The sequence below is a fragment of the Lissotriton vulgaris genome, chromosome 1_1, assembly GCF_964263255.1.
Source record: "Lissotriton vulgaris chromosome 1_1, aLisVul1.2, whole genome shotgun sequence".
NCBI lineage: Eukaryota > Metazoa > Chordata > Amphibia > Caudata > Salamandridae > Lissotriton > Lissotriton vulgaris.
Genome location: NC_141685.1, coordinates 356,524,611 through 356,551,749, shown reverse-complemented (window position 1 = coordinate 356,551,749; position 27,139 = coordinate 356,524,611). Strand labels below are relative to the sequence as shown.

Below are 27,139 nucleotides of genomic sequence, written 5' to 3'. Positions count from 1 at the left end.
GAACAGTGTTTAGTCCCATCATAATCAGTTGGTAGGAACCACCAATTGCAAGTCGGTCAGTCACGATTATGAGTCGGTGTCGGGATTAGGCTTTCCGACTGACACTGTAATCAGCCCCTAAGTGCCAGTGTTGTATTCCATCTTTTATGGACATAATAACTGCAGACACATCCTTTTACATAAGATCCAGTAATTTCACCAAGACAGTTTCTGTCACTCAGTGCCGTCTGAAAGTGGTGGATTTATAACAACATCATATTCACAGCTGAAATAAAAGTGGGCGAGTGCGACTCATGAAACAGAACTAAATCTGACAAAATCTATCAGCAAACAGGGTTTTTTTAGGCGTCGGGTGAAATAACAAAAACATATTTTCACAAAATACATGCAGTGTTCATGAAAATTCAGCAACATTATGGATACAACCTGATATATATTTAACTGGTACCCTGCATGAAAAGTGAAGCAGGGGCATACCTTTCTTGCAAAAGTCACACAAGAGACGGTTTCGAGCAGAAAATATCGCTCAGCTGCAGTTTTACAGTCTATATTTTATATTTTAGCTTGAAGCAGCCTTCCATGGCGAAATGTATATAATGCAAATGAGTGAATTTCTTGATATTTCGCAAAAGCTTAGTTTTCTCAGGAAGCCTGTGTTGGAATAGTGAGTTTTCTTGATCAGCTTCCATTGTGATGTCCTACATGGATAGGATGAACCTGTTTTCGAATGGATAATGTTGACCTCTCCAGCTCAGATTGTGAGTTCAATGTGGCTTTAAACCTCAGATTCCGCCAGATAATTCCCACCCATATCGTACTGGTATGAGGAGAAGGGCTAGAGGTGACTCAAATGTGACACCAGTTATCATCTTGTAATGGTGTCAACTCTTAGCAGACTAGTGATGCTGGCAAAAACCATTGAATCATACTAAGCCCTCACCACTACTACATGTGGATTTTTTCGGTCCAGAGTAGTGTAATGCCCGCGTGCTGCTTTATGACCATGGGTACAGGGTGAGATGACTCGTACCACAAAAATGAGGTTGGCTCTTTTTAAAGGCTGCAGGATGTTAAAACCACAAAATACCAAGCCCAGAGCAATAGTTGGCAGTGGCCTATTTTTTTGTACTGTATCTATTGAGTCAATGACACATTGCTAATATTTGGTAACAAAATATGTCTAAGTTAGTTAAACCACATTTCATACTCATCTAAGACTCTAGAGGGGAGGTGTGAGGCGGTTTAGTTGTTTTATTCGTCAGTCCTCTAATGGCACTTCTTTCCAGCGATGACTTTTGCGACACTATTTTCACTGAAGGCAATGTTAAAAGCCAACTCATGCTCTTCTGACGTCACAGACATGGGAAGAGTCCTCCTAAATAAGTCAATTGCCAGATCAAAGACACACTGGAATATTTTAGGTGGTCATGCCACACTCATGTTTAAATAAACCGGGCCGCGGATGCCGCTACCATGCGGCTCTGCGTCTTGAAGTAACATCTTTGTAATTGAAGAGTCCTTAGGAACCTGCTCAGTAAGTTCACAACTGTCACATCCTGGTCATGAAAGTCCTGATATGTCCTCTGGATCAAGCTTCGTGTAAGGCTGGAGAAGTCGATTTCCCATAACTGTGGGATTCGCAGCAGTGGCATATCCAGTTTCTTATTGTATTTCTCTGTTATCTGCATTGTTCGTGATCCCATAGTTATAATTATAGTCTACAGATGCCCTCAGTCCACTATTAAAGGATTTATAGAGAATTGCTTTTGCTCAGCTTCCAGAGCCTTGGGCTGCAAGGATGATTTAAAATGTTATAAATACAAGCCCTGCTCTTGGCTGAAGGCAATGCCTTGTAAGCAGCAGTGTGCCATTACCGAAAAGAATCCAGATATAGAATGAATCATCAGGCAGGGGACTAAGCAGATAAAAAGGCATGGGGCCGCTGCACACACAATGCTTTCAATGGGCAGCTAGGAATAATAAGACATAACATTGTATTAACAAGATTAGCCCAGGGCAATAGTTTGTAATAATTATGACACGTAGTGTGAGGGGCAGAATTACTTTTTTCTTAGACTTATCTTAACACTGTTTGATCTTTACAAACAGGTATTGAGGAGGAATTATACTAGTTATGGACCCAGGAATGCAAGGATAATAAACTGTACTGCAAGCAGTAGATAATTAGTTCTTTCGAGCTTCCCAAAGTCATAGGTGTTGTAAGCCGAACAAAGTAGATGATGATGGACTAACAACATCGTAGGTATACTGGCTATTTTTTAGGAGTCAAGACTTTTTCAAACACCAGCATCAACCCAGTAGCCATAGCGGAGTGGCGGGGGCCTTTTTTTCATTGTAATTGTTGAATCAGAGAGCGTCTTCTCCTTGCTAAGCTTTAGAAGAAATATTGTATAAACAGCATGAAGGTGTCACTAGGCTGGTTTCCTTCTCCTCACAGATTGCTCACTCAGATGTTCTGGATAATTTTAGGATGGAGCCAAAATCAGTTCACGACAAGAAACAACACATATGTGCTGCCGTATATGATTGAATATATTGCATCATTTTAAATTTGAATTGTGACATTTTGCATTGTATATACTGGTAGGCGCGTGTATACCCTATTTATGGTTAAGCACAATACCAACGGAAACACACCATTTAGAAAATAAATGTTATCTGACAATTTGTGGGCTTTGTATTAGAAGTAATCATTGAGAGATAAGCACAACCCATGAAATATAAAATCACCATGGTGATGCGTTTGCCTTCACTACTAAACCTCTATTATATTGCACAAATACGATAACATTACTTTGTTATCCGTGAATTGCAGCCACATGCACAAACAACATCAACAAAACGTATTAAAATGGCAGCTCCTTATCTGTGGCTTCAAGGCGCAGCCCTGCCTCCTGCGAGATGCCACGTACTGCCCCTTGTTACAACTGCTAATTATTTAACTGAACGGTGTTCATGAAAACACGGCTTCCGTGTCCAGCCCCTCGGCCTCGTCTCAAGGATCCTGGTGACAGGAGGAGGAGGGAGCCGAGGCGCTATCCTGACACCGAGCGCTGTTTACAGACACTGCACTCTGTAGGTGAAGGTCTGGATTGTGTATGTCGAAGAGAGGTAGTTCAGCTTTGATCCTCTCACACAGGCAAAATCTAGTTCAATTAGCAGACGTACTGCGCATGCGCAGGCAGCATAGTATGTCTGCTAAAATGTGCCTTGCAAGGCGCACATCAGGGCATCCCGGGGACAAGAAGAAGTCACACCGACTAACGGGCAGGGATACCCAGCACTGTCCCAGCTTCGGAAAAGACTGTGCTCCCGCTCAGGGGCGGCTGGTGACATTTTACAGTGGTGAGGCGCAAACTGATTTGCGAGTGCGGGCCCCAGGCCACTCAGGCTGGCGGCGACCCCCTCGCCCCCCAACATACACAACACTCAAAGAAATGTATTCACACACGCATACACACAAACACATCCATTCACAACACTCTCCACCAAACATTCATGCATACATACACGGTCGCATCAAACACTTTAAAATAAAAGAAAAACACACACTCTTACCTTGCTGCTGGTCCCGGTCCGCGCCACCTCTGGGCTCTGCTCCCCACACGTCACAGGCTCACAGCGCCCCTGGCCAATCCTGGCGCCAGGGGCACAGGTACCTTCTCGCCCGCAGCACGCCCATTAGGGCTTCTAATGGGCATGCGCAACGTCGCAAAAACACAAGTGCGCATGTGTGGGCACGGGTAAAAATTCACCCTCCGTCCCCACTCATGCGCACTTGTGTTGCCGCCTGTACAATCATGTTATGTTGTTATGTTATGTTAAATTAATTTATTGAGCGCGCTAACACCATTAGGTTTCTTGGCGCTGTACAGAGGGAGCAGGGAAGAGAGACAGAAGATGACCACTAGTAGTAGGCTACAGTAAACAGGTGCGTTTTGAGGAAAGATCTGAACGTGGAGTAGGGGGAGGACAACCTAAGAGAAAGAGGTAGGGAGTTCCAAAAAGACGGGGCTAAGAAAGGAAACCTAAGGCCACTGTGTTTCTTCCGCTTGAATCTGGGGACAGAAAGTAAAGCCAATTGGGATGACCGAAGGGTGCGGGAAGGGACATAAGGGTGGAGCAAGGAAGAAATGAAGGAATCATGTCAATCAATCAACATGACGCCAGGGCGGTCTGACGTCATGTTGATTCATTGACATGATTGTCACAGTCTTAACTCAAAAACACCGAGGGAGCTGCGGCCGGCTTTGGGCAGGGGGAGGGGGGGGGGGGGGGGGCTACGCCTCCACGCCCCACTGGACGAACAGCGCCTGCTCCCGCTCCTATCAAGAAGCCGGGCGAGGGATTGAGGTAGGTCTTTCCCTTTTCAAACGTGGCCTTGCTGCTCTGTCTGGGAATCAAGATATACAGAGCCAGATTCCTGCTACCCTGCTCTCATGGAGCCTCGGAGTTACCAGCAAAAGAAGCAAAGTAAATAAAAAATATACAGTTCTTCTGTGCATGAGAGTGTATGCGTCTGCGAGTGCGTCTGTGCGAGTGTCAGTAAGTAGAAGTGCATGAGCATCTGAGTTTGAGAGTCTGAATAAGTGAAAGTGAGAGAAAGGGAGAGTGTGAAGGAGTGTTAGTGTGTTAAGAATGAGTGTTTAGAGATTGTGAGAGGGAGTGGAAATGAATTGGTGTAGCTATCTATTGCAGTTGCACCAGGGGCCAGAATCAGTGAGTGTGAAAGGGTGTGCGTCTGCAGGTTAGTGAGTGATAACTAGTGAGTATGAGTATGTCTGTGTGTAACAGTGAGTGGGAGTGACTATGAGTGAGAATGAGTAACTGAGAGTGTGAGTTAGAGTGAGTGAGAAGGAAGACTGTGAATGTGAGGGTTAGTATGAGTAAGAATGTTTGATTATGTATTGTATGCCGGTGAGTCTGCCACTTGCCATGGCATACTCAATATGATCCTTGGCTTTTGGTGGCACACAAGTTTACACAATGGCATGTTGGAGATAATCCTTGGCACAAAGAAGAGCACTCACAGCAAAATGCAGGTCCAGACATATCAGAAGTAATTCTTGGCATAGGGCCCCCCTGTAGAAAAATAGCTGGCACTGGCACAGTGGAGGACATTCTTGTTACGGGGGCATCATAGCAAAATGCTGGCGCTGGGACACTGGAGGTAATTCTTGTCATAGGGGAGGCACTTAAGGAAAAATGCAGACTGTGAAATACTGGAAGTAATCCTTGACATAACAGGACAGCGATGCAATATAAAAGGTTGTTGCTGGCATACTGGAGGCGATTCTTTGCCTCAAAGAGGGCAGCCATGGTGTACTGGGCGGAGAGGGAAAGGGTTGGGGAAGCAAACAATGATAAAATGCTGGCTCTGAAATACGGGAGGTAATTTTTGACAAACTGGCCACCCATTGTATATGGACACCAACACTGGCAAAAACCTGGTAATGGAATGCTGTAATATTTGGTATAATGGGGAACACATACATTTGAAAAAATGAGGTAAACTCATGATTACGCCCCTCCACTTTCAAACATCACCAGCTGCTACTGGTATAAAGGAAAAGATGCTCTACGACATCCAAGTGACTCACTTTACAAATACTTCCACTTTTTAAGACAACTAGCTCAGCTGAGAAGCATATTTTGATTCGTGCAGTACCTAGTAACTAACAAAACACCTACAAGCTAACTGAGAACCTCAAAGAAGTAGAAGCTCTGAGTGAAAGTTGTGCAATTGATACATTATGATGTGTGTTGGAACTGACATGTCACCTATGCTCATCAACTATGCGCTTGCTTTAGTACGTTAATCAGAGAAATCTAAAGGAAACAGGGGGACTTGGGAAAGGTGCAACAGCACCATGAAATAGGATGACCTGCAAGGGACACAACAGGTCTCTCCGTTTACATACTTATAAATAGATTTTGACTCAACATGGAAGATTATGTAAATGGCTAACGTTTGCTTCCATGGACTTGTGTGCAACAGGAGCTCGACTCATGTCTGCACTGTCCTCAAATGGAGGCCTACCAGCAGTGCTTCATTTATAAAAAAATTAAGTGCCAGGGCCCTCATCAGGAAGCTACTGCGGCCTTCACCACCCATTGCCCCAGCTACCGCTACCAATGACAGTACTAAACCAGCTACTAACCTCCTACAAGTGTGACAGTTAATTCTATTCCAGGCCCCCAAAGCTATAAGATTAGCATGGGCTGAAGGTAGTAGTCATTTTTAACGTATATTGAATTAGTAAACAACTGTTTTTATGCTCACTCTATATCTCTAAATCAGACAAACAGCCCACCATGTGGCAGCATATTATAAGTGCCGGTGGTGACAATTAAGTGCCGGTGCTGAGTACCAGAAACCACTGGCTCAAATTAAGCACTGCCTACCAGAGGCATGGACGTCGGGTGTGTTTATATCGGAGGACACGAGAGACTGAGACACGGACCAGACCCTCAACAAGAACAGAGCCCCCTGTTTAGATACAGACAGTTAAGTGGTGCCTCATGGTTCTTGGTGCCATACACACTGTGTCAATGGCGCGGGACCTTGTCTGTAAATCTGTTGTGAACAAAGACCTGGCTGATCCCTTGATCAGGGTTTTCAAAATTATCTTTTGCTTTTGTGATGTGCACGAGTACTCTTGTCTACTGCCCACACTATAGAGGGTTCTACCATTAACTGGGTGAAAAGGAAGCCGTGGCCGAAGAAAACTTACTACCATAAATTAATTCATAAGGAGACACTGACAATGTTATTGATTGAGGACTAATCATTTGGAGTTGTGCTGATAAACCAGTGGAGAAACAGCAAGTATACACATGCTCGCGTGACATTCTAACTGCTGCGTAAAGATCCTTCTGTCTTCAATGGACGCCTCATGTTCTCAGGATCCAACACGTATTGGAACGACAAAGCTCAACCAAGATGATAGGAAGAGCTGGTGTAGATCAATGGTACGCCAAGGAGGGAGGAGGCACGATTCAGAAGATCAAGAGACGTGCCACTGGGTGGTACTGACAAGTCTGACCGCTGGTCTCATTATCAATGCAGGTCATGGCAGGGGACTTCCTCTTTAGAAGTGCCACAAAACCGCTTTCTCTTTTCAATTTTGGTAAATCCCCGCAACTTCGGCATAAATTGACGACTTTTTCAGAAAGGAGTAATGCAAAGAACATCTTTCAATAAGTAGGCACGTGTTCTGCTTTAAACATGCTTTTTCAGATGCCACTTTCCACTAGGAGCCACCTTTCTTAGGCAGGCTAAAAAACATATGTTACCAAGGGCTGATCCCATTCCAGGCTAGTAAGAACGTTAGGCGGATTTCGCCCCCACTCCAAAATACAAGTTGGATTTGTACTAGATATCAAGCCCGGTCAAAACAGCAATAAAATGTTTACACTTGGTAAATTGTATTACATTGGTGAAAAGTAAGTCTGCAAATTAATAAAATCTTGAACTGACACTATGGTTAGTCTAACTCTTCACTGTGGGCAAACCTATCCTTGGAGACACAGATGATGCCTTCTGTTAAAAAATGATGTGTACAGGAATGATTCAGTGTTAGAGCAAAGACACCTTGCCAATCTGGAGTGCAAAGCACCGGAAACTGGATTTACTAAGCTCTGTTAGACCTGGGATAGGATGTTTTTTACCTCACAAGGTGTCAAAAATATATTATGTAATATTCCCTGAATGTTGGACAACGAAGATACACTGTACTGGGGGAAAAGTGAAGCAGGAAGAGGATGAATCTAACTCCATGCCGGGAACAGCATAGGGTCTGCTAATATCCATGGGGTAATCCGCCATTTTGGTTCACAAATACTTGTATTTATAAAAGCAACCCCACTAACAAAAACTGTGTGCCTCAAAGAAAGTAATCCGTACACAAGTCGATGGCGAGCATCTTATGTTTACAGAATTCTACCGATTTTTAAAGTTGCTAAAACTTCTTAAGTTATAGCAGTCCCACTCAGAGGGAGCCTTTCACTACTTGCGGCCCCGCGGACTACTTTGTGGAAGTGTACTCGGATTCCTGCCATCACCGGCAGTGCTGGAAGTCTGCCATCCAAGTCTCTAGCAAAATGTTCCCATAAATTCAATGCAACTGGGGGAAAACATTGGTGACTGAGGGTTTTTGTGCTGTAGTATAACTTCTTGCTGCACTGTCCCCTGTCCGGACCTGCACCCACTAAACACCACACCATCTGGTACTTATTTTTACTGGGGTGAGGTATTGTCTTCCTAAATTATGGGCCACTCGTTATGAGGTGGAAAGGTATGAACGAGCTTTGCCATAACAGTGTGGTAAAGTTACCGTAAACATTCAAATAGCAGATGCAAGGTTATCATGACATCAAACCATATTTTTTCAAAGGCTCCCAGACTAGAGGAATGTAAGAACCATTTTTGAGAATAAAGAGGGACAAAGGTTTTACTAGTCTTCTGCTTCTAAATGATGAGGGATTATCTCTGCTTAACCCCACCCTGGGCAGCCTGTATTTGAACAGTACCAGGAATTCCTCAGAGCCACAAATCCTGCCAGGGTACCAGGAGGCGAGTCTAATTAAAATCTTGTGGTAATGAGTTTATTATTGCTGGATGCCTGAAGCGAAGACTTTCCCCTAGTCCTTATCAGGCTAATAGCAGCCCCTGTTATGAAAGATTTAATTGCTGCAATAAAGCTATAAATCCTTTCTAATATTAAAATAATGAAACTCGGCGCTTCCCTCCTCGCTGTGCAGTGGCACAAACTCAACAGCTTACATAAAGAGTAACAGAAGTAGAGCAAGCTGGGGTGATCGGGAGACTAGTGAACTCTTTCAAGGTGATATCCTGGAGTCAGTAGCCAGGTCTGACTTGTATTGTGTTCAAGGTGGGTTTACACCCGTCATGGATGTAATATATGCATGTCAATCTCTTGCCTTTCCAGTTCTCTAGTGAAAACTCTCTATTATCTATAGAGGAATCTGCTGCCCTGGTGGGTCTAGTTCACAGCATATCAAACCAGGAATGATTACATAAATTAAATGAAAAATAATTAAATGATTACAATTTCATACCCGACAAGATTCCAAAAAGCATTCGCGGACGAGTAGCATGCAATACAACGAGTTGTGAGTGGAAGGAAGTAAGCTAAATTGTTTTGTGACCTATGGGGCAGGAGTTTTGGTGTCGAGTGAGATGACAAGACTGGTGCTTTAATGCTGACATCAGTAGTTGCGCTTCAGCGACAATTGAAGTGGAGTAAATGATAGAACGCATGGACTAGCCTTCGACGAAATGTGGTGTGCTTCAACTGCATCTGAACGATAACACGAACTACAGCAGCAAGAACCTAAGCAGCTTTATGAAGGAAGATACTACTTGGTAAAGTACTCTTGCAGTATGCAGCTTCTAGCACACATTCCGTTTCACCGCAAGCTGAACAACGCTCGCCTTAACCACGCAGATGAGTGGTTAAGGCAGTCGGCGTTCTAGCTTACTAAGCAGGCGGGGAGAGGATCAGGAAGGGAGGACCTGCACGAAGGACGGGGCTGCAGCAAGGTAAGTTGGATTGAGGAGAGGAGCGTAGGTTCAATCAATCAATCAGGTGTTTGTTAAGCGCGACTACTCACCTGTACAGTTCTCAAGGTGCTGCGGGGTGGGGTCGCAGGTTCCAGTACATCAAGGCGGGGGTCTGTCGTAGAGCCACGTTTTGAGGTTTCTTGCGAAGATGGGGAGCGATGTTATCTGTCTGAGGTGGAGCGGAAGGTCGTTCCAGGCTCTGGCTGTATGGAAGGAGAAGGAGCGGCTTCCCGATCTGGTCTTTCCGGTGCAGGGGACCACAGCGTAGGAGAGCTGGGCTGATAGTAGGGTCCTTTGGGGTGCGTGAAATTTGAGTCGGCTGTTCAGGTATACTGGTCTGGTGTGGTAGCGAGCCTGGTGAACGTGGGTTAGCAACTTGAAGGTGACTCTACCTTAGGTTTTAAGGGAGGGGCTAGTTTTAGGGCTCAGGGTGGGGGGCCAAGCTGGTAGTCCTGCTCACTCCCTCTGATAATCTATTGAACCTACAATTTAATCTAACCAATCAGCAAAAATGAAGGCAAAGGCCACCTTCATTTTTTTTAAAGAGTGGCAAGTGAACCTCAATCCACTCTCACAAGATTTGAGAATGTAGCAATGCAAAGCAGATTTTGGAAAAGACAAGGAGAAAAACATCTTTCTGTTTTAAGCAGCAAGGGCCCAGAAACCTGAGTGTCATGCACGCTGGACGAGGAGGAGACACTGTTTTAAGCCTTTTAAGTGGATGAGGACATACTGGCACACAAGCACCAGCAGGGGGTGCTCCTAGAAGCATGGACCTCAAAGTCTTGTTCCTCGGTGCCACTGCAAGAGCTGGGTGTCAGCACATTTCAAATGGTTTTAAACAGTGCAATGGACCTAGTCATATGTTGATCAATCTGCGTGGGCCATTACATATTAGGTAATGGTTTCTGTAATCCAATATCTCCAAAAACAGTAGTGCAGAATTCAAGAAACACCATGCTCAACTACAAATATTTTGTTTGGACACATTTCCTTTAACAAGGGCTTCCTCTTACCTGATCCGATGTCATAAAACTTTCTTTGCCCGTACATTAGGATCATCACCCTCTGAAATGGTTTAAGTAGGGGTCTGCGGAATTTGCGTAGTATCGCTACGCAAAGCTCCGTGAAACGGTAAAAAATCTCCACAAGCACGCAGAGTTCCACGAACACGCGGAATTGGTTGCTCTTCCCGTTCACTATGCTTTTTTCCTGTTCGTGAACACTGTTTGCGTGCTCGAGGGAAAATATCTTGCGAACATGTATTTTGAAAGCGCAAACATGCCAAAAATTCCACTAAGCCGCGGAATTTTTGCCAATTCTGTGTTCTCCGTGAACGCGAAATTACCCAAATTGCGAGAGCGGAATGGAATTTACCGCCCGGCCTAGGTTTACGTTGACAAGCGGTGCACTGACAGCCGGAAGCCATTAGGACAATGTCAATCACACATCCTACTAGGGATGCTGGAACTCTCTCCTGACTGTAAAGGTTTTCTCCGCACCTTGTGCCTCAGGCTCACTGACGTGCAGAACTTCGGACAACTGATGTTGGAGAGACCATAAAAACTCCAAGAAATCCTTTAAGTGTGAGATACATTCTCAGAATCTAGGTCTGTTAAAAAGATGATGACGGAGCTTTTCTGTGCTCTCTCACTTTCCACAGACACAGAAAGGACCCACATTATTTCTACAAGAGTTGTAGACCTCCTTGATTTTAATGCCAAACAAGTATATTTTCTCACGTGTTAACTCTTTCAACTTTTTAGTGATAGCCAATTCGATTTGATTACTGCTATACAACCTTAACTTGGTTTTAACTTAAGTGAAACATATTTATATAGCAAAAAAGCCCATACAATTCTAAGCAATTGTTACTAATACTCATTGCAATGGTACTCAATAGATCTCATAGGGACTATTTCAGAGGATGCTGTGGAAGTGAAAACCTAAGATAACACAGAGATTATGGGTGGCTTATTAGTGTAATTGAGAAAATCTGCCGGTTTAAGGGAAGGGCATTCACTCAAATATTCTTGCAAAATAGACAAAAAAAAGAAAAAGGAACGTCAGAAAAGCTCCCAACCAAGGACCCCCTCAAAGAACATAAGACATTATTTTTGCGTGGGATATCAAGAAAGAGCAATGAGTTATCAGGATAACTAGATACAAGTAGCTGAATATTTTAATTGCATTGCTTTCCTATCGAGCCACAGCGAATGCACACAAGGATGCTGTGATCTTCGTTTACGCCATCTAGATTCCACACAGGCAGCAACATACAAATAAATGGGGGACAGAAAGCCAGGTCTGCATATTTTGCTACCTAATCCTTTGTCACTTGCCAATCACTGAGAATCACCAGTGCTTGCTGTAGCCGTCTTCCTTTACAATACTCTTTTATTCTTCAACGACAGTTCTGAGAGGCTCTTTCGCACATCCACCATCCTTACTGTAAACTCAATTTATTTATTCCATTTCTTCAGAATCTAGTTCTATTCAATCTGAAGTACAGTATTAGCACATGTTCACCGCACACAATATTTATAGAGCAAAGGTATTTCAATGTCTTTATTCAGTCTCCATGCGACATCCAGTTCTTCAATTACTACATGGTGATGTCCTGGTTTGTCCTTCTTGTGTACAACATTTTGAGAATGCTATTAATTTATTTCTGTAGCACGTCCAAGGGGTGTTTTTTGGCACTTTAACGCGTCAACTTCTATATAACACCATCTCAATCCTTTCCTTCTACTTGGTTTGCCCACTGCTGCTTCCCAAAACCTGGAGACAAATGAAATACTAGACAAGAACAGCCAGGCTCATTTATCCTATTCTACTTTTAAAACTCTTCTTTCCCACCAGTTTAATACCCGAATTTGCCAGGGCTATCTCTGTTTCAGACTATTTCCCTTAGACAAGGGGCTAAGGTGAGTTTGGCGGCTCAGAGGACTAATGCACGTATCGGTGTATGATTTAACGGTCACAGTTGCAAATATTGGTGGGTTAAGGTGCCCTTTCAAGCATTTTAAGTCGAGTTGAGTAACAAAAAATATACATTAATTGCACCCACAGAAGACAGAGATGTGTGTGTGCACTCTACAAATATATGTTATGTTTTAGCTCCACATAATCTGCCATATTGTGCCTACAACAGCTCCACCGTGGGCAACAACCTACATCTTCTACTTCAACCAACACAAAGCCCAAACACAGTGGCAAGCTTTCTTTATTCACTTAAATTCCCCAGAATTAAATATTTCCTAATAATTCACCTCAACCTCACCTTCCTCTCCTCAAATCTCACATTTTCACTTCTAATGTTGTTTTGCCTTCGATAGAACAGCCTTGTTGTATAATATGGTTTGCCACCTTGATAAGTCGAAGGGTCTGATTTAGAGTTTGACAGATGGATGCTCCGTCACAAATGTGACATACATCTTGTTTGCCTTATAACAAGTGCATTATAATAAGGTGGACAGGATAGCCATCATGTTTGTGACGGAGTACCCACCGTCCATACTCTGGGCCTAAGTTTCACACACCTCTTCTCCATCTTTCCCTCCAGAATACTCTGTCCTTGTTCAGAAAATCTTGAGCCCATTCTTGGTGAACTACTCTGTAGTGTCTGTCTCTTTTCTTCTTTGCTCATCCACTGTTGTCATCTTGTGGAATGTTAGCATTCACTAATGATGTATTAGAATGTGGGTTTCCCTGGCTTTGAGGAGTTCAGTTGGGAGCTTGGGGCTGAGCTGAAAGGAGCCTGCTCCTAGTGGGGTTCGTATTTATCGTCTTTATTTACCACCTTTGGACTCACCACCTTGTGCCATCTACTTGAAATAAATATATAATTGAAACTGCTTGATTCCTGATCATCATTCACTACATACTTGTTTCATCTTCTTCACCAACTCAATCATCAGACATGATAAGCAGCTAGCTGCCCGCTTATTTGGGAGACACAAATACAGGACCGTGACTTATTTGTAATTCTACAAAATATCCATAAGACCATTTCCCATTCTACCAATAGGACAGACTCCTGCACCCTGCTGTGTTCGAAAACTGTCTGCTGCAAAATGCCACCTGCCTCGCTTTGGAGTCAGAACATAAACGCGGTAGGGCACAACTTTAGAATACATTCCTCAAAGACATGAGGCTAGTGAAGACTTCATGAGCTGTAAGGCCATCAAGACAGCAACTGCTTGAGCTACTGACATGTGTAACAAGAGGCCCCCAGCTGTTTCTACCTAACAATCTAAATCATGGGTTTACTTTTTCAACCAGCCCCATGCTATCTATGCTCTACATCACCTTAATGACTTTTTAAAAAATAATTTGGGTATTATTATTGCTGCATTAATTATCGGTTAGTCACAGAATGTGTAATTTATGTTCCTTGTGATGATGCTTGACCTTGCAAGTTATAAAATGCATGCTTATTATTGTTTGCTGAGCACAGAGAGTAGGACCTTAGCACTGGTTTGCATACCAAAAGAGTTAAACAATACTATGCTAGTTACAAACTGCACGATGGGGAACTCTGAACTCTAAAGGGCTACTCATGAGCACCCCTGCTATTTATTGCATCCAATAAATACCAATACCCTGAACATTGGCATTTAACAAACATGATGAATAACTTCAATTACAAGTTTTACACGCATACATGGGTCATATTATTAAGATTGGATTCCGTGGAACACCTAAATATACATGCCCCGGTATTTTCCAAGTCTTTCTTCCTGGTAAATACCAGCAAGTCTGGTCTGTTGATATTTATCCGGGGAAAATTGAGCAGCGGCAGCTCCTCTGCTAAGGAGCATCGCCCCACTGCTTCTCAGCAGTGAAAAAGGAAAAATAAAATGATAATAACAAATTGTTCTGTGTTGAATCCAGTTATTGGGCGGGCTTGGCTGCAGTCACAGCCAGTAGGGGGGGTAGAAAATATGTGCATATAACCCCTTAAGCGCTGCCGTCGGCCAACAGTCGTCACGAGCGCTACCTCCCCAGTGCTGCGCACGACCATTGGCCAACGGGCCAGCGCTCGTTATTCAAACGTTCAGCACTGGGTGCTGAACGTTCGAAGCAGCTAAGGTGTTAAGTACGCATGACGGTTTGGCGGCCCACCTTGGGCCTGCCAAACAGTCATGCGCACTTAGCAAGTTCTCCACCCGGCAGTAATACACAGCCTGGGTGGAGACCATGCACAGGCTTGCAGTCCCTGTCTGACCAATCACAACGCTGCTGCCATGCTGGTAAGAGCAGCGTCGTGATTGACTTAGGGAGGCTGTGTGCTTCCTGCTTCCCTGAGGAGAGACACAGGATGCAGAGTTAAGTTTTTTTCCCAACCCCCACACATCCCTTGCCCATCCCGTACCAGCTGCCGCTGAAAATGAGGGGAGCTGGGGCATATTCGCTGCCAAATGCTTATCTATGATATATTCTTTACCGGCCAATATCGCATATCTTAATTAACCGGTCATCTCATAATCCATTAGTAAGAAGAATTTTACACTATTCCCACCAAAACTTATTGTCAATAACTTACACTTTGAATCATCTCTATTGTGTGTTATATTACACAGGTTGTGGGAAAATACTTGCTCGCTTACCTTTATGGTTTTGGTCTGCAGTCGGAGTCCATTTAAAGTGTTAATGGCCTTCTCTGCATCCTTTGGATCAATATAGTTAACAAAGCCATACCCTAAACTCTGACCTGTGGACACAGAAAAAAAGAAAAATATACATGAGGAGTTTTAAAAACACATGCAAGACTATTGGCAGGGCAATTACAATCCCCCATCAACTTTCTACTCATACAGTAACTTGACTTATAGCCCCCCCCCCCCAATCCCTACTGCGCCGCAAGCAATGAGTGCGCAGGATCTCAAACACCTGCGCATCTGAATATTAAATACCCACTACAAAGTCCACTTCGCGCCACGCTCTGCCTTTCTTACATGACGCGCATGCAGCGCGGCGGAGGACGCTGGCAGCTGCGCACACAAAGGCGTAGCACTCTTTTATGCTAAAGCGTAAACCTATCCATAAACATTACTTGACTGAACAGCACGACGTTCTACATTTCAGTAACAAAAATAACACCTTTAATAGAGGAGCTTTCTATAAATAGGCAGGAGCTTCTTTTTTTTTAGCAAAACCTACAACACAGCAAAAAAACAGATAGTACCTGGGGAAAAGCTTCCTAGATTTGGGTCGCTGAGATTCCTGCACCAAACCGGCTGGTCAGACCCTACCATTAATTTATTTGCAATCTTCTGACTGAACGTTTTGTATATAGTTTACTGTAACGTTTGATTTCTATCTGACAGGGGGTACCTTCATTTGGTGTAATCTGAAGCAGCCCTCAGTAGGTATGTCTCTCCTATGTTGCTTATCAGTTTGGGAAAAGATGGGTTAAGGCAGAAACATGAGATGATGCCACCCATTTACAACAATATTTCATAAATAATTATACTTTTATAGACTTCTCAAAGTCTCTTTGCCCAGCACTGTTTCGGTAACAACCACCAACAAAAGGCAGTCCAGAATGGTCCTTTATTTGATGATGTCAGCTTGGGTTTTGAGATGTATTGTGACATCACTCATTGAATGGCCCCTTTAAATGGTGGTCACTGTTTCTCATTTTTTCCCACAATGTGGCTTAAGTCCATTGAGGAAAAACAGGAGAGAAAAGAGAGAAATAAATGTGAGGCCCGGATGGAGAGATGGGGACGAGGAGAGAAAGAAGGGTCACAACTTTCAATGAAGCCTAGTACATATGGGAGATCCCACACACACACCTCAGCCACATGTTTTTGGGATGTGTAGACTTTACATTCCTGACAATTGACTGCATTTGACAAGTGTGTACTGGCTCTGTTCAAATGGCATAATGTATAGCCACAAAAGGGAAAAGTAAACTGCATTGGTGCAAAAATTAATTTAAAACCTAAAAATCAAGGAACTGATAAGTTAAACAACTAGGTTTACCCGTTAATGATGGACATTCTGTCAACGACGAGGAAGTCGAAAACGTCAATCTCATATATTCCATTTTATTTTGTCTAGTTTATCATGATGGAAAGACAAAACAAAAATGCTTACAATGTTAAATAAGATCTACCTGCCTCCGAGAACAGAATGAAAGAGTTTCATGGATTGCATGACTACTGTCATGAATTTAGGCTTTACGCACTGGGTAACCAGTTCGAGACAAATACTCTTCATTCATGTGGCATCGATATATTTGACAGTTTATGCCTTTGAATACAATTTCCATTGCCCCCTGGGCTAAAACAGTAGATTTTAAGTGCTAGCCACAGTAAAAGAGCCACCCTTCGAAGGATGATCTCAAAAACACATAGCACGGGCAACAGAGCTTGCCACTTAAGAAAGACACTCGTTCTGCAGATAGTGTCTTGATAAAAAGCACAATATCCCGAATGTAGTTAATTTAAAAGAGATCACAAACTCCAATTTAAGAATTTTTAAATGGTTTTTAGAGAACTTAAAGGAAAATGGTAGTCAATGGATTTTGTAATTTAATAAAAATGCATGTAGCCCCCCTTCAAAACCACCATGACTAGAACCCCATACCCCAGTCCAAACCACCATGACTGAAAGTTGCAGAGGAAAGCTCAACAACAAGAAGCGACCAACCGGTTAGACTAGAGCAACTGACTTGCATGCTCAGGGGTTGTTGATGCATCAGTCAACAGGCACGCTAGAGTATGCGGCAAAGAGCTTGACTTTGGGAAGAACGGCTATCCGATACACAGTGATAGGGCTAAACTGAACTTCACGTTGTTGACAAGTTGCACATGCTTTGTGATAGACAACTTTGGTCACCATGCACTTAGAGAAACATTAACACAGGAAGAAACATGACAGCATCCTATCTATCTGCCAGGCTTCAATAGACTTTAACATTCCAGCGTCATAAATTAAGATTATCCAACATACATACAGTGCTGCCTGTAAATATTATAGTTTAGACTTTCTAAAAAAATATTTTGTTATGCTGGTATTACTTGCACTTAATTTCACAGTTAAACAAGTGGCAGACTTAAACTACTATAATTTTAAGAGTATTAATTACGTATTATTCTTAAAAATATGGATAAACATATATATTTATATGATCTAGACATAAAACTGTAAAGGCTATCTACACCAAAAGCAATAACAAATACTACTAACCTTTCCCACTGATAGGGCCCTCTTCAGTAAGGGGTTTGTCCCATTTTGTGCCAGTGGCAAAATCCTTGAGGGTTTCCTCCAATTGTGTGCCTATGGCAAAAATCCTTAGTGAATAGGGCCCATCACAAATTATCATTGTGCTTTCACAAGTACAACATGAAAATTCATCTGTATTTGTGGAAAGGCACAAATACAACAACAACATTTAATTATATCATAATAACAAGTAACAATACACTAACATTCACTTTTAAGATTTACAAAATCCTTAAAATGCCCTTAAAGCTATTCAATAAATGTAAGAACTAGCAAAAGATAACATCAACCCAAGCCTAAAGTTTTTGGGAGGCGGCTCAGTTCTATGCACGAAAGTTGTCCCTCAGTGCTGAAAATGATAACCACCTCTTTCCTCTAGCTCTCACACAACTCTCAGATATGCCTCAAGGCTACCCCGGCTTGATCTGAATGGCGAAAAGAAGGCCCCCTCCGAGGCAGACTGTCCATGCCACTTCAGCCAGGGGACTAGCCTGGGTCACAAATGCAAGAAAAGTTCTTGTAAAATGCTCAGTAATTTCCATCCCACCCCGCCGGCTGTATGTCAGAATAATATTTTCAATATTAATTTACAGAAATATCGTACAGGGAATTTGTACCAAACAATTGAGAGCAAAAGTATAAATAGATACTTATAGCTTCATTAACCCACCATATGTGGAGTTAAGTGCATTAAATATGTACTTACCTTCAGGATATTTTGGTAGTCAATATCCTAGCTACAATATTTTTTTTAGCATAGTATTAAAAAGTCGATGTTCTCGGGGAGTCTCGCCTCACCCACATCCCATCCCATTTAAACCCGAAACTTGTCAAAGGGTGCAGGCCTAGCAAGCAAAGGGACATTAAGGATAACGAATCATAACACTTTCACCCCTCCTAAACATAAAGTCGTTGTAAAAACGTTTTCATCACTTGACATCTTTTATCTGCTTTCAGGCAACATTATATTCACAGGGAGTTTGTGTTTGCTTTGTTAAAACAGGTATGTAGATTTCACAGAAAATTCTTCATTTTTGGAGCTCATGTTCAAAAACGAAGGTGAAAACTTAATTGTACGGAACATATAACTAATGGTACAAAGAGTGCATACCCAGTTATCAAAGATGAGTGATCACACCCAGGTGGAGACAGGGGACAGTCAATTTTGTCTTTGCAACACCCGGCTCTCTTAGTAAGGCTTGGCGGTCCCAACAGCCAGGCAGTTATCATAGCAGGAGGCAGGGGCGGAGCCTATTGCACCATCATCCAGGGTGTCACCTCTGAGGCATTCCCAGTACGGCCCTGCACTTCGACAAGGGTCAGTAAAACCCATTACTGCATAAGAAAATCCTCCCACCACTAACAGGGTACTACCCACAACGTGTCACACTGTCGATGGCAGAAGCGGGTAGATCTAATCTGGCTTGCACATGCAAATGTGTTCTGCCAAGATGGACAGAATCTCAGAGAAGGGTCTTCTTGGAACTGGGTTCTCCATGGACAACATTCACAGGTGGTAACCGTGGCCACCAGTGGACAGCGTTTTCCGACCATTACAAAATAAGTGTACGTCCTTCTTCAACTGCTATTGGGTCAATGAGTTCTTACGATACCAAAAAAATTAAGAAAACTCAAGCGGCAAAATAGTTTGTGCTATTTTCCTACATGTCTGTCGTAGTTTACAGAGGACACCTTTCACCCTTGTAAGTGATCTATGCAGCCACATCCTATGCCTCTTTATGGATCATCATCATGTTTAACGCTATCTTACAGAACAGTGTTAAGTTCTGAAAAAATGCCCCACTTCTGAAAAATTTCCAAGGTCTCTCCACATTATTACACATAAGTGCCCTATTCACTCAAATTATTAAATACTTCCAGATCATTACATGTGAAAAGGCCCCAGAGATTTTCAATGCTAAATCAATCAAAATCACATACTTCAAAATATAATTTAGCAAGCCTACATTGCTAGGATCGAGGTATTCCTGCTACTATTGTTTGGAACACTTCCCACCATGCAGTGGGACGGTGAACTGCTTTGCAAACCGGTCATCTAAAAATCCTCTGTGCAGTTGCCACTCTGCACCCGCTCCTCTCTCTACCACCAACCCTCCTCCTATCAAATGTTGAGGATGCTGATATCTGGCACGGCAGTCAGTGCTGAGTTGTGGACACTGGTACTATGAGATAGACCATGGGCTAAGATCACTTGCGATTATATGAAAGATCTGCCTTCACATGAGCACCCAGGAAGCTACTCAACACTACAGTTCTACTACATGAGAAGTAAAGACTTTATAAATGTAGCTCTATCTCAAAATTCGAAGATTGGTGCTTTGGAAAGATGTAGGGAATACATTTTTCTTGATCTAGGAAAAAATGATCAAGAGTTAGGAATTAACTATAAACAGTTGAGGATTACATCACCTCTCTAATTCATGCAAAATAAGAGATTGCGGTCCTCTTGGAAAACTGTTATATTAAACTATCAACGTTACTTTTTATTATCTCATTGAAAAAGATCACCTGTAGTGGGACTTTTTTTTAGGGGGGGGGGGGGGCAGAGAGGAATCACTTTGGGATTTTTCTTTACAGAGTTGAATGAAATGCTTATTTCAGCCAAGGTACGTGTAAAGGCCATATATCGTTAATTGTGTACATCCAAGAATTAATGCTATTTTGTCACTCTCTGCTGGAGATATCTTTGTTACTTACTTATGTAGCTCCATTAAGTCGAATAGCTCTTACCAGTGGCACAGAGCTACTTGCCATTGGTAGAATAAGGCTGCAGCCGGACTGTGCCCTAACTTCGCTTTAAGGCTGATGGATCAGACAACTGATTTATTTGTTTTGCGTTTTCACATTATATTAGTGAATCTGTATTCTTTGCTGTGTGAGGTCTGTGTTTATGTTCAATCAAGTGGGGCATTTGAGGGCCAGGCAGAAACTGCAGAGTGTCTGTGATGATTTCACAAAAGACTGAAAGCTGTGATGACTGAGGGCTGCTGACTGGGATGGAGGGCTGAGATGAGTCACCAGGCTTCTTGAGAAGCCTTCATGAAGATGTCCCAGGGTAGAGTTTTCATTTTTAGAAGCCTGCCTGGCACCCCACCCCAATTAGATTATGAGAAGGGTCCTGGATCTCTGAAACTTGACCTAGTTCTGTGGAACTACCCTTTAAATTAATATACTGCTGATGAGGTGATAGGTAGACCTAGTAAATACCAGGATTACTGGTGAACCCGGGGCGGCTTTCTTGTATGGGCATCAGGACACCGCCCTCCTTATGTTTTGCATTAATGCACCATTATTCACTATTAATACCATAAAACGCGTTGACCCTTGTTGTGAGTGAGAGTTAGGCCGCCTGAGGCAGATCGTTCACGGCTGGAGCGTTTACACCCTTGGCCTTAGAGTCCCGCCACGCCTCTGGACCTCACCTCTGGTAATTTGCAGGAACGCTATCCATAAATGTAGTGCTGGGTCATTAGGCTTCATCGATGCAGTGCCTGTGGCTCTACACCGATCATCCTATCACCCCAACTCACTGCAGGGTAGGTCGCGGTTACAAAGTTTCAGTGAACTGACCACACACACACCCTGGGATATTCCCCATTACAACGCAATTCACTATTCTAACTCCACTGTGGCGTTGTAATGGGGAATGCATTGTAATGTTTTGTGGTGTGAAGCCCTGAATTGTAAAAGATTTTGCGGTTTAAAACCCGTAGGGTAATGGCACTGCGGAGTAATGCATGCGGGGTAAAGGATGTTTCCCACTGGGAAAGGATGTAGTGAAAAAGCAAAAGATGCTCTTATTATAAGAAAGTAGAAGTTTCCTCCCACCGGTCCAGACTTCAATGTGGCATTCTGAGCATACTATCTTTCTTCCAAGTTTTCCAATGAAAGGCAGTCTTTGCTCAAACATAGAATACATCCTTCAATTTGATTGCAATTTGCTGCCATTACAGAGATGATGGTGTCCTGGGATCAGCAGACCACCATGTGAGTGATTGATTTTTAAATAAAGCAATCATTAAAAAGCAGAAATGCAGCCCGTTTTTCCAAAAAAGAAAATGGATATGTTTTTATGAAATAAATATTTAGGAGTAGGCAGTGGTCATAGGGACCACTGACTTCACCCAAAAAATATTTTGGACCAAAGAGGAAGAAGTCTCTTAGGGACCCCTTGCCATTTGCAAACAGTTAACCACAACCTTTTAGTCATTTTTAGATTATGAACGTTTTTGCAACCGGATTTCAGTCGCAGAACATTCAGCCATATCATAACGAATCGCTATTATGAAGGGATGCCATAAAGAAGATACCTTTCAAATTGCATTTCCTAACGGTTTCTTAAAACCAGTTAGCGATTCAGTAGCATGTTATTGAACCACTAGATAAGTTTAGAAGATTTAAAAGACACATTCCCTTCCAGTAAACCCTGCAATTTACCAAATCGCAGGGTTTGAGACAAGAAAATGCATTTGTACATCAGGCCCTTGGAGAACTATTTTCTATTGGTGGACACACGTTTTAAAATTCACTCATTAAAGTGTGGGAAATTGGGAAATTTCACCCTTTTCCAAGCCCTAAAAAATTTCCCAAATTCGCTGTCACCAATTTTAACTAAATCAAGTCCGCTGCCAGTTAACTTTGTATGTGGTTATAGCAGATACTTTCATGCTGTCCGCTCAATCTGGGCTTCTGGTGCCAGGGAACTGGTTGGTGTGTGCACATTCCAGCTGCTGAGTGTAGGCGATTTAGCCACTACTCTCCAGGTCCAGAGCAATGAGCAGCAGTGAATAAGCAGCCGCCACTTCGCGGCTATGTATCGGCTATTCCATGTTATGTTGACTTGTATAGCGCACTAATCACCCGAGAGGGTATACAGGCGGTTGGGCAGGTGTATGATTCCTAGGGTGCTTATACGAAGAGCCAGGTCATCAGCTTGAGCTTCCATGATGCCGGAAGTCCCGCTCTCGAGAGCAGGACCTGCGCTGCACAGATGCTGGGCAGCAGAGGTTAACCCGCTGCTAGTAGCAACCTATTGTGGCAGCTGGAACAATTCCCTGCTACCTTGTAGGGTCTCTAAAGTTTATTTTATTTCTTGCTCTGTAATAAAAAAAAACTGGCAGCAGCTTTGCATTTCACAAAATTGTCAAAGTTAAAAAAAAAAATTAAGTGACTTTGGGTGGACACAAGTCTTTGCAACTTCGCACACCTTCTGTATTCCCCATAGCTAATACATGTTTGGGGGACACTGGAGCAGGAAAATGCAATATACTTCTTTTCGATTTTTGTACTAAGTTTAAAATTAGAAAATAAAATATTGTACATGTACAGTTATGGCGAAGCCTCTGTAATAGGCACTGTGTCATAAGGAAAGGCAAAAGGACATGACATGTAAAGAAAGGGACAGAAAAAAGCCAGCTATAGATGTACCAATTAGTGACTTTTCTTTGCGGTAGTGGTGTCATATGCTGGAAGATGGTCATGTTGGAGGCACTTCCTCCTTCGCTGTCCTCATACGAGCAGAAGATAGAAACATTCTACTAACTGCCTCTGCGCTGAACTAATCGCGTAAGTGCGCACTGTGATTGCTGAAGCGACTACTAAACTGCTTCGAGAATACGGCCTGGAGGTCTGTTTGTCCGTAAGCAGAGCCGGCCCTTGCTCCAATAGCGCCTGCGCGGAGTGAAATTAGCAGCGCTCGCTACTATTGGATAATAAAACAAAATGAGGCAGCAGCCCCTTTTCACAGGCCAGTCTCCAGCTGGCTACACCAAGGCAGTGACTGGCCTCTGAAGGCACATCTCCGCACCTCCCTCGCTTACCCTGTATCCCTTTAGATCAGTCAGGCTTGTTCCAAGTTGTTTGCAGGGGAGGGGTGTTGATGTGTGTCGGCAGAGAGGTGGAGAGAGATGGGAGTGCAAGATTGAGGGCTGGTAGGGTGCTAAAAAGAGGACTCGGGCTCGCTAAAAATGGTGGAAGCAGTAAATGAAATCACTGGAGCCAAGGTACAGGGGTGTTGCTGTTTGCAGGGCCTTCCTGCAGACAGTTTTTTTCGTACCTCTGAAGACTGACGCCCTGGGCCTGTGCACAGCTCTCCGATGGCAATAGCCGTCCCTGATTGAAAGCAGCATGAAGTCTGCACGTTCTGCAAAAAACAATTCAGATTACCAAATAACAAGGGGACTTTTGGCCAGATGTAGGTAACTTCCGTTTAGCGATTCCTTAATAGTGATTATTACCGAATCGCTATTAAAAAATCGCTAAATGGAATGTAGGATGGAATCGCTAAAATATTAGCGATTCCTTAGCATTCCTTAATAACGAATAAGGAATACCTAGCCATTCATTCCTATGGTCTAGGAGGCGCATAGGAATGAATGTGAAGAGATTCACTATTAGCGATTCGGTATTACTGAATAGTTAATACAGGGAGGTATTTCAAAGGTGCCAGGGTGTCCAAAGGACACCCTGTTGCACCCCTGAAATGTGCATGTGTGCACATGTAGCGCACATACATGCCCTAAGGGCATGGATGTGTGCCACATGGCACATGAAAAAAAGCAAAAAAGTGCTTTCTGTAAGGAAATCGCTTCTTACCACCAACTTCAAGTTGCTGGTAAATAGCGATTCCTTAAGACTGAGGTGCACTGTTTTTAGTGCTACCTACATTGCATTTAAGGAATCGGTAGTTCTGATTTCTTAAATGCAAGAGCAAAATAAGGAATTGCTATTGAGCGTGAACTCGACCTGAAGGTATCAGTACGCTTTACATGAGCACCAGTTGCATTATATTGGCATGGGAGCGAAAAAACATGACCAAGGTCCATTTTGCACCGTTTGAATGTGCTTTTGCGTTACCATAAGGAAAAAAGAAACTGATTACTAAATATTCTGAATATATTTAAATAAAAATGAAACAAATACGATATGCTTGGCTTGTCGACAATGGCCTGGCGTTTGAAGCAAAATCCATTTAATTGATTTCTTATATCATTATTAGCAAGAATTGTGCAAAACGTATACGCAAAGCTTAAGGTTATGACAACGGTACAAAAAGGAGGTGGTGATGGACGGAGCATCTGAATCAATCACACACTCACACCCAGTCAAAAGATCTGGGTTTAATCCATCACCGTTCTTTAGCCCACTCTGCCACCCCAGTTCAGACATGGCTATATGCAAATCAGTCTGACCCTGTGCCTCATGGGAACAGTCCAGCCCGAACTGCCAAGCCATGTCTTCCCTGGACCGGAAACAAGCTTCCGTGGACCGGTTTCTGGCATTCCAGCCGTCTTCAGCCCGGCTTGCTTGAATCCAGTGGCAAAGTGAGCAAGGGACTCACGTCTGAGCATACCCTGCCTCACTTTTGGCGGCCAAAAGCGGTACAAAAGGGGGTGGTGATGGACGGAGCATCTGAATCAATCAAACACTCACACCCAGTCAAAAGATCTGGTTTTAATCCATCACCGTTCTTTAGCCCACTCTGCCACCCCAGTTCAGACATGAATATATGCAAATCAGTCTGACCCTGTGCCTCATGGGAACAGTTTACAAAAGGGGGGTGGTGATGAACAGAGTGTCTGAATTGAGCAGACCACTCTTACCCAGTCCAAAGATCAGGGCTTGATCCATCACCGTTATTTATCTCACTGCCCCATCCCAGCTCAGAATCTGGCTATATGCAAATCAGTCTGTCCCTGGCCCAGTGCATCATGGGAACAGGGCAGACTAAACTACCAAGCCAATTCTTTACCAGAAAGGAGACAAGCTACCGGGGACCGGTTTCTGGCATTTCAGCCTCTTCGGCCCGGCTTGCTTGAATCCTGATGGAGCAGTGAGAAAGGGACTCATGTCTGAGTATACCCTGCCACACCTATAGTGGCCAAAATCGATTTACAAAAGGGGGGGGTGGTGATGAACAGAGTGTCTGAATTGAGCAGACCACTCTTACCCAGTCCAAAGATCAGGGCTTGATCCATCACCGTTATTTATCTCACTGCCCCATCCCAGCTCAGAATCTGGCTATATGCAAATCAGTCTGTCCCTGGCCCAGTGTATCATGGGAACAGGGCAGACTAAACTACCAAGCCAATTCTTTACCAGAAAGGAGACAAGCTACCGGGGACCGGTTTCTGGCATTTCAGCCTCTTCGGCCCGGCTTGCTTGAATCCTGATGGAGCAGTGAGAAAGGGACTCATGTCTGAGTATACCCTGCCACACCTATAGTGGCCAAAATCGATTTACAAAAGGGGGTGGTGATGAACAGAGTGTCTGAATTGAGCAGACCACTCTTACCCAGTCCAAAGATCAGGGCTTGATCCATCACCGTTATTTATCTCACTGCCCCATCCCAGCTCAGAATCTGGCTATATGCAAATCAGTCTGTCCCTGGCCCAGTGCATCATGGGAACAGGGCAGACTAAACTACCAAGCCAATTCTTTACCAGAAAGGAGACAAGCTACCGGGGACCGGTTTCTGGCATTTCAGCCTCTTCGGCCCGGCTTGCTTGAATCCTGATGGAGCAGTGAGAAAGGGACTCATGTCTGAGTATACCCTGCCACACCTATAGTGGCCAAAATCGATTTACAAAAGGGGGTGGTGATGAACAGAGTGTCTGAATTGAGCAGACCACTCTTACCCAGTCCAAAGATCAGGGCTTGATCCATCACCGTTATTTATCTCACTGCCCCATCCCAGCTCAGAATCTGGCTATATGCAAATCAGTCTGTCCCTGGCCCAGTGCATCATGGGAACAGGGCAGACTAAACTACCAAGCCAATTCTTTACCAGAAAGGAGACAAGCTACCGGGGACCGGTTTCTGGCATTTCAGCCTCTTCGGCCCGGCTTGCTTGAATCCTGATGGAGCAGTGAGAAAGGGACTCATGTCTGAGTATACCCTGCCACACCTATAGTGGCCAAAATCGATTTACAAAAGGGGGTGGTGATGAACAGAGTGTCTGAATTGAGCAGACCACTCTTACCCAGTCCAAAGATCAGGGCTTGATCCATCACCGTTATTTATCTCACTGCCCCATCCCAGCTCAGAATCTGGCTATATGCAAATCAGTCTGTCCCTGGCCCAGTGCATCATGGGAACAGGGCAGACTAAACTACCAAGCCAATTCTTTACCAGAAAGGAGACAAGCTACCGGGGACCGGTTTCTGGCATTTCAGCCTCTTCGGCCCGGCTTGCTTGAATCCTGATGGAGCAGTGAGAAAGGGACTCATGTCTGAGTAAACGGTGTTGGATCTAGCCCTGATCTTTTAACTGGGT

The 27,139-nt window shown here is 43.6% G+C and overlaps 1 protein-coding gene across 5 annotated transcripts in view; it reads right to left on the bottom strand.

Moving 5' to 3' along the window:
- Positions 1–27,139, bottom strand: part of ELAVL4 (ELAV like RNA binding protein 4) — a 161,390-nt gene that overhangs the window by 17,940 nt on the left and 116,311 nt on the right. For 4 of the 5 annotated variants that reach the window (XM_086952408.1, XM_086952407.1, XM_086952410.1 and 1 more), the window contains exons 3-4: positions 17,810–17,899; positions 15,220–15,323 (exon numbers count right to left, since the gene is read on the bottom strand). In XM_086952408.1, coding sequence (XP_086808534.1) covers positions 15,220–15,323; positions 17,810–17,899 — 194 coding nt within the window. The remainder of the gene's footprint in view (positions 1–15,219; positions 15,324–17,809; positions 17,900–27,139) is intronic. The other variant, XM_086952411.1, reaches the window with a different exon arrangement.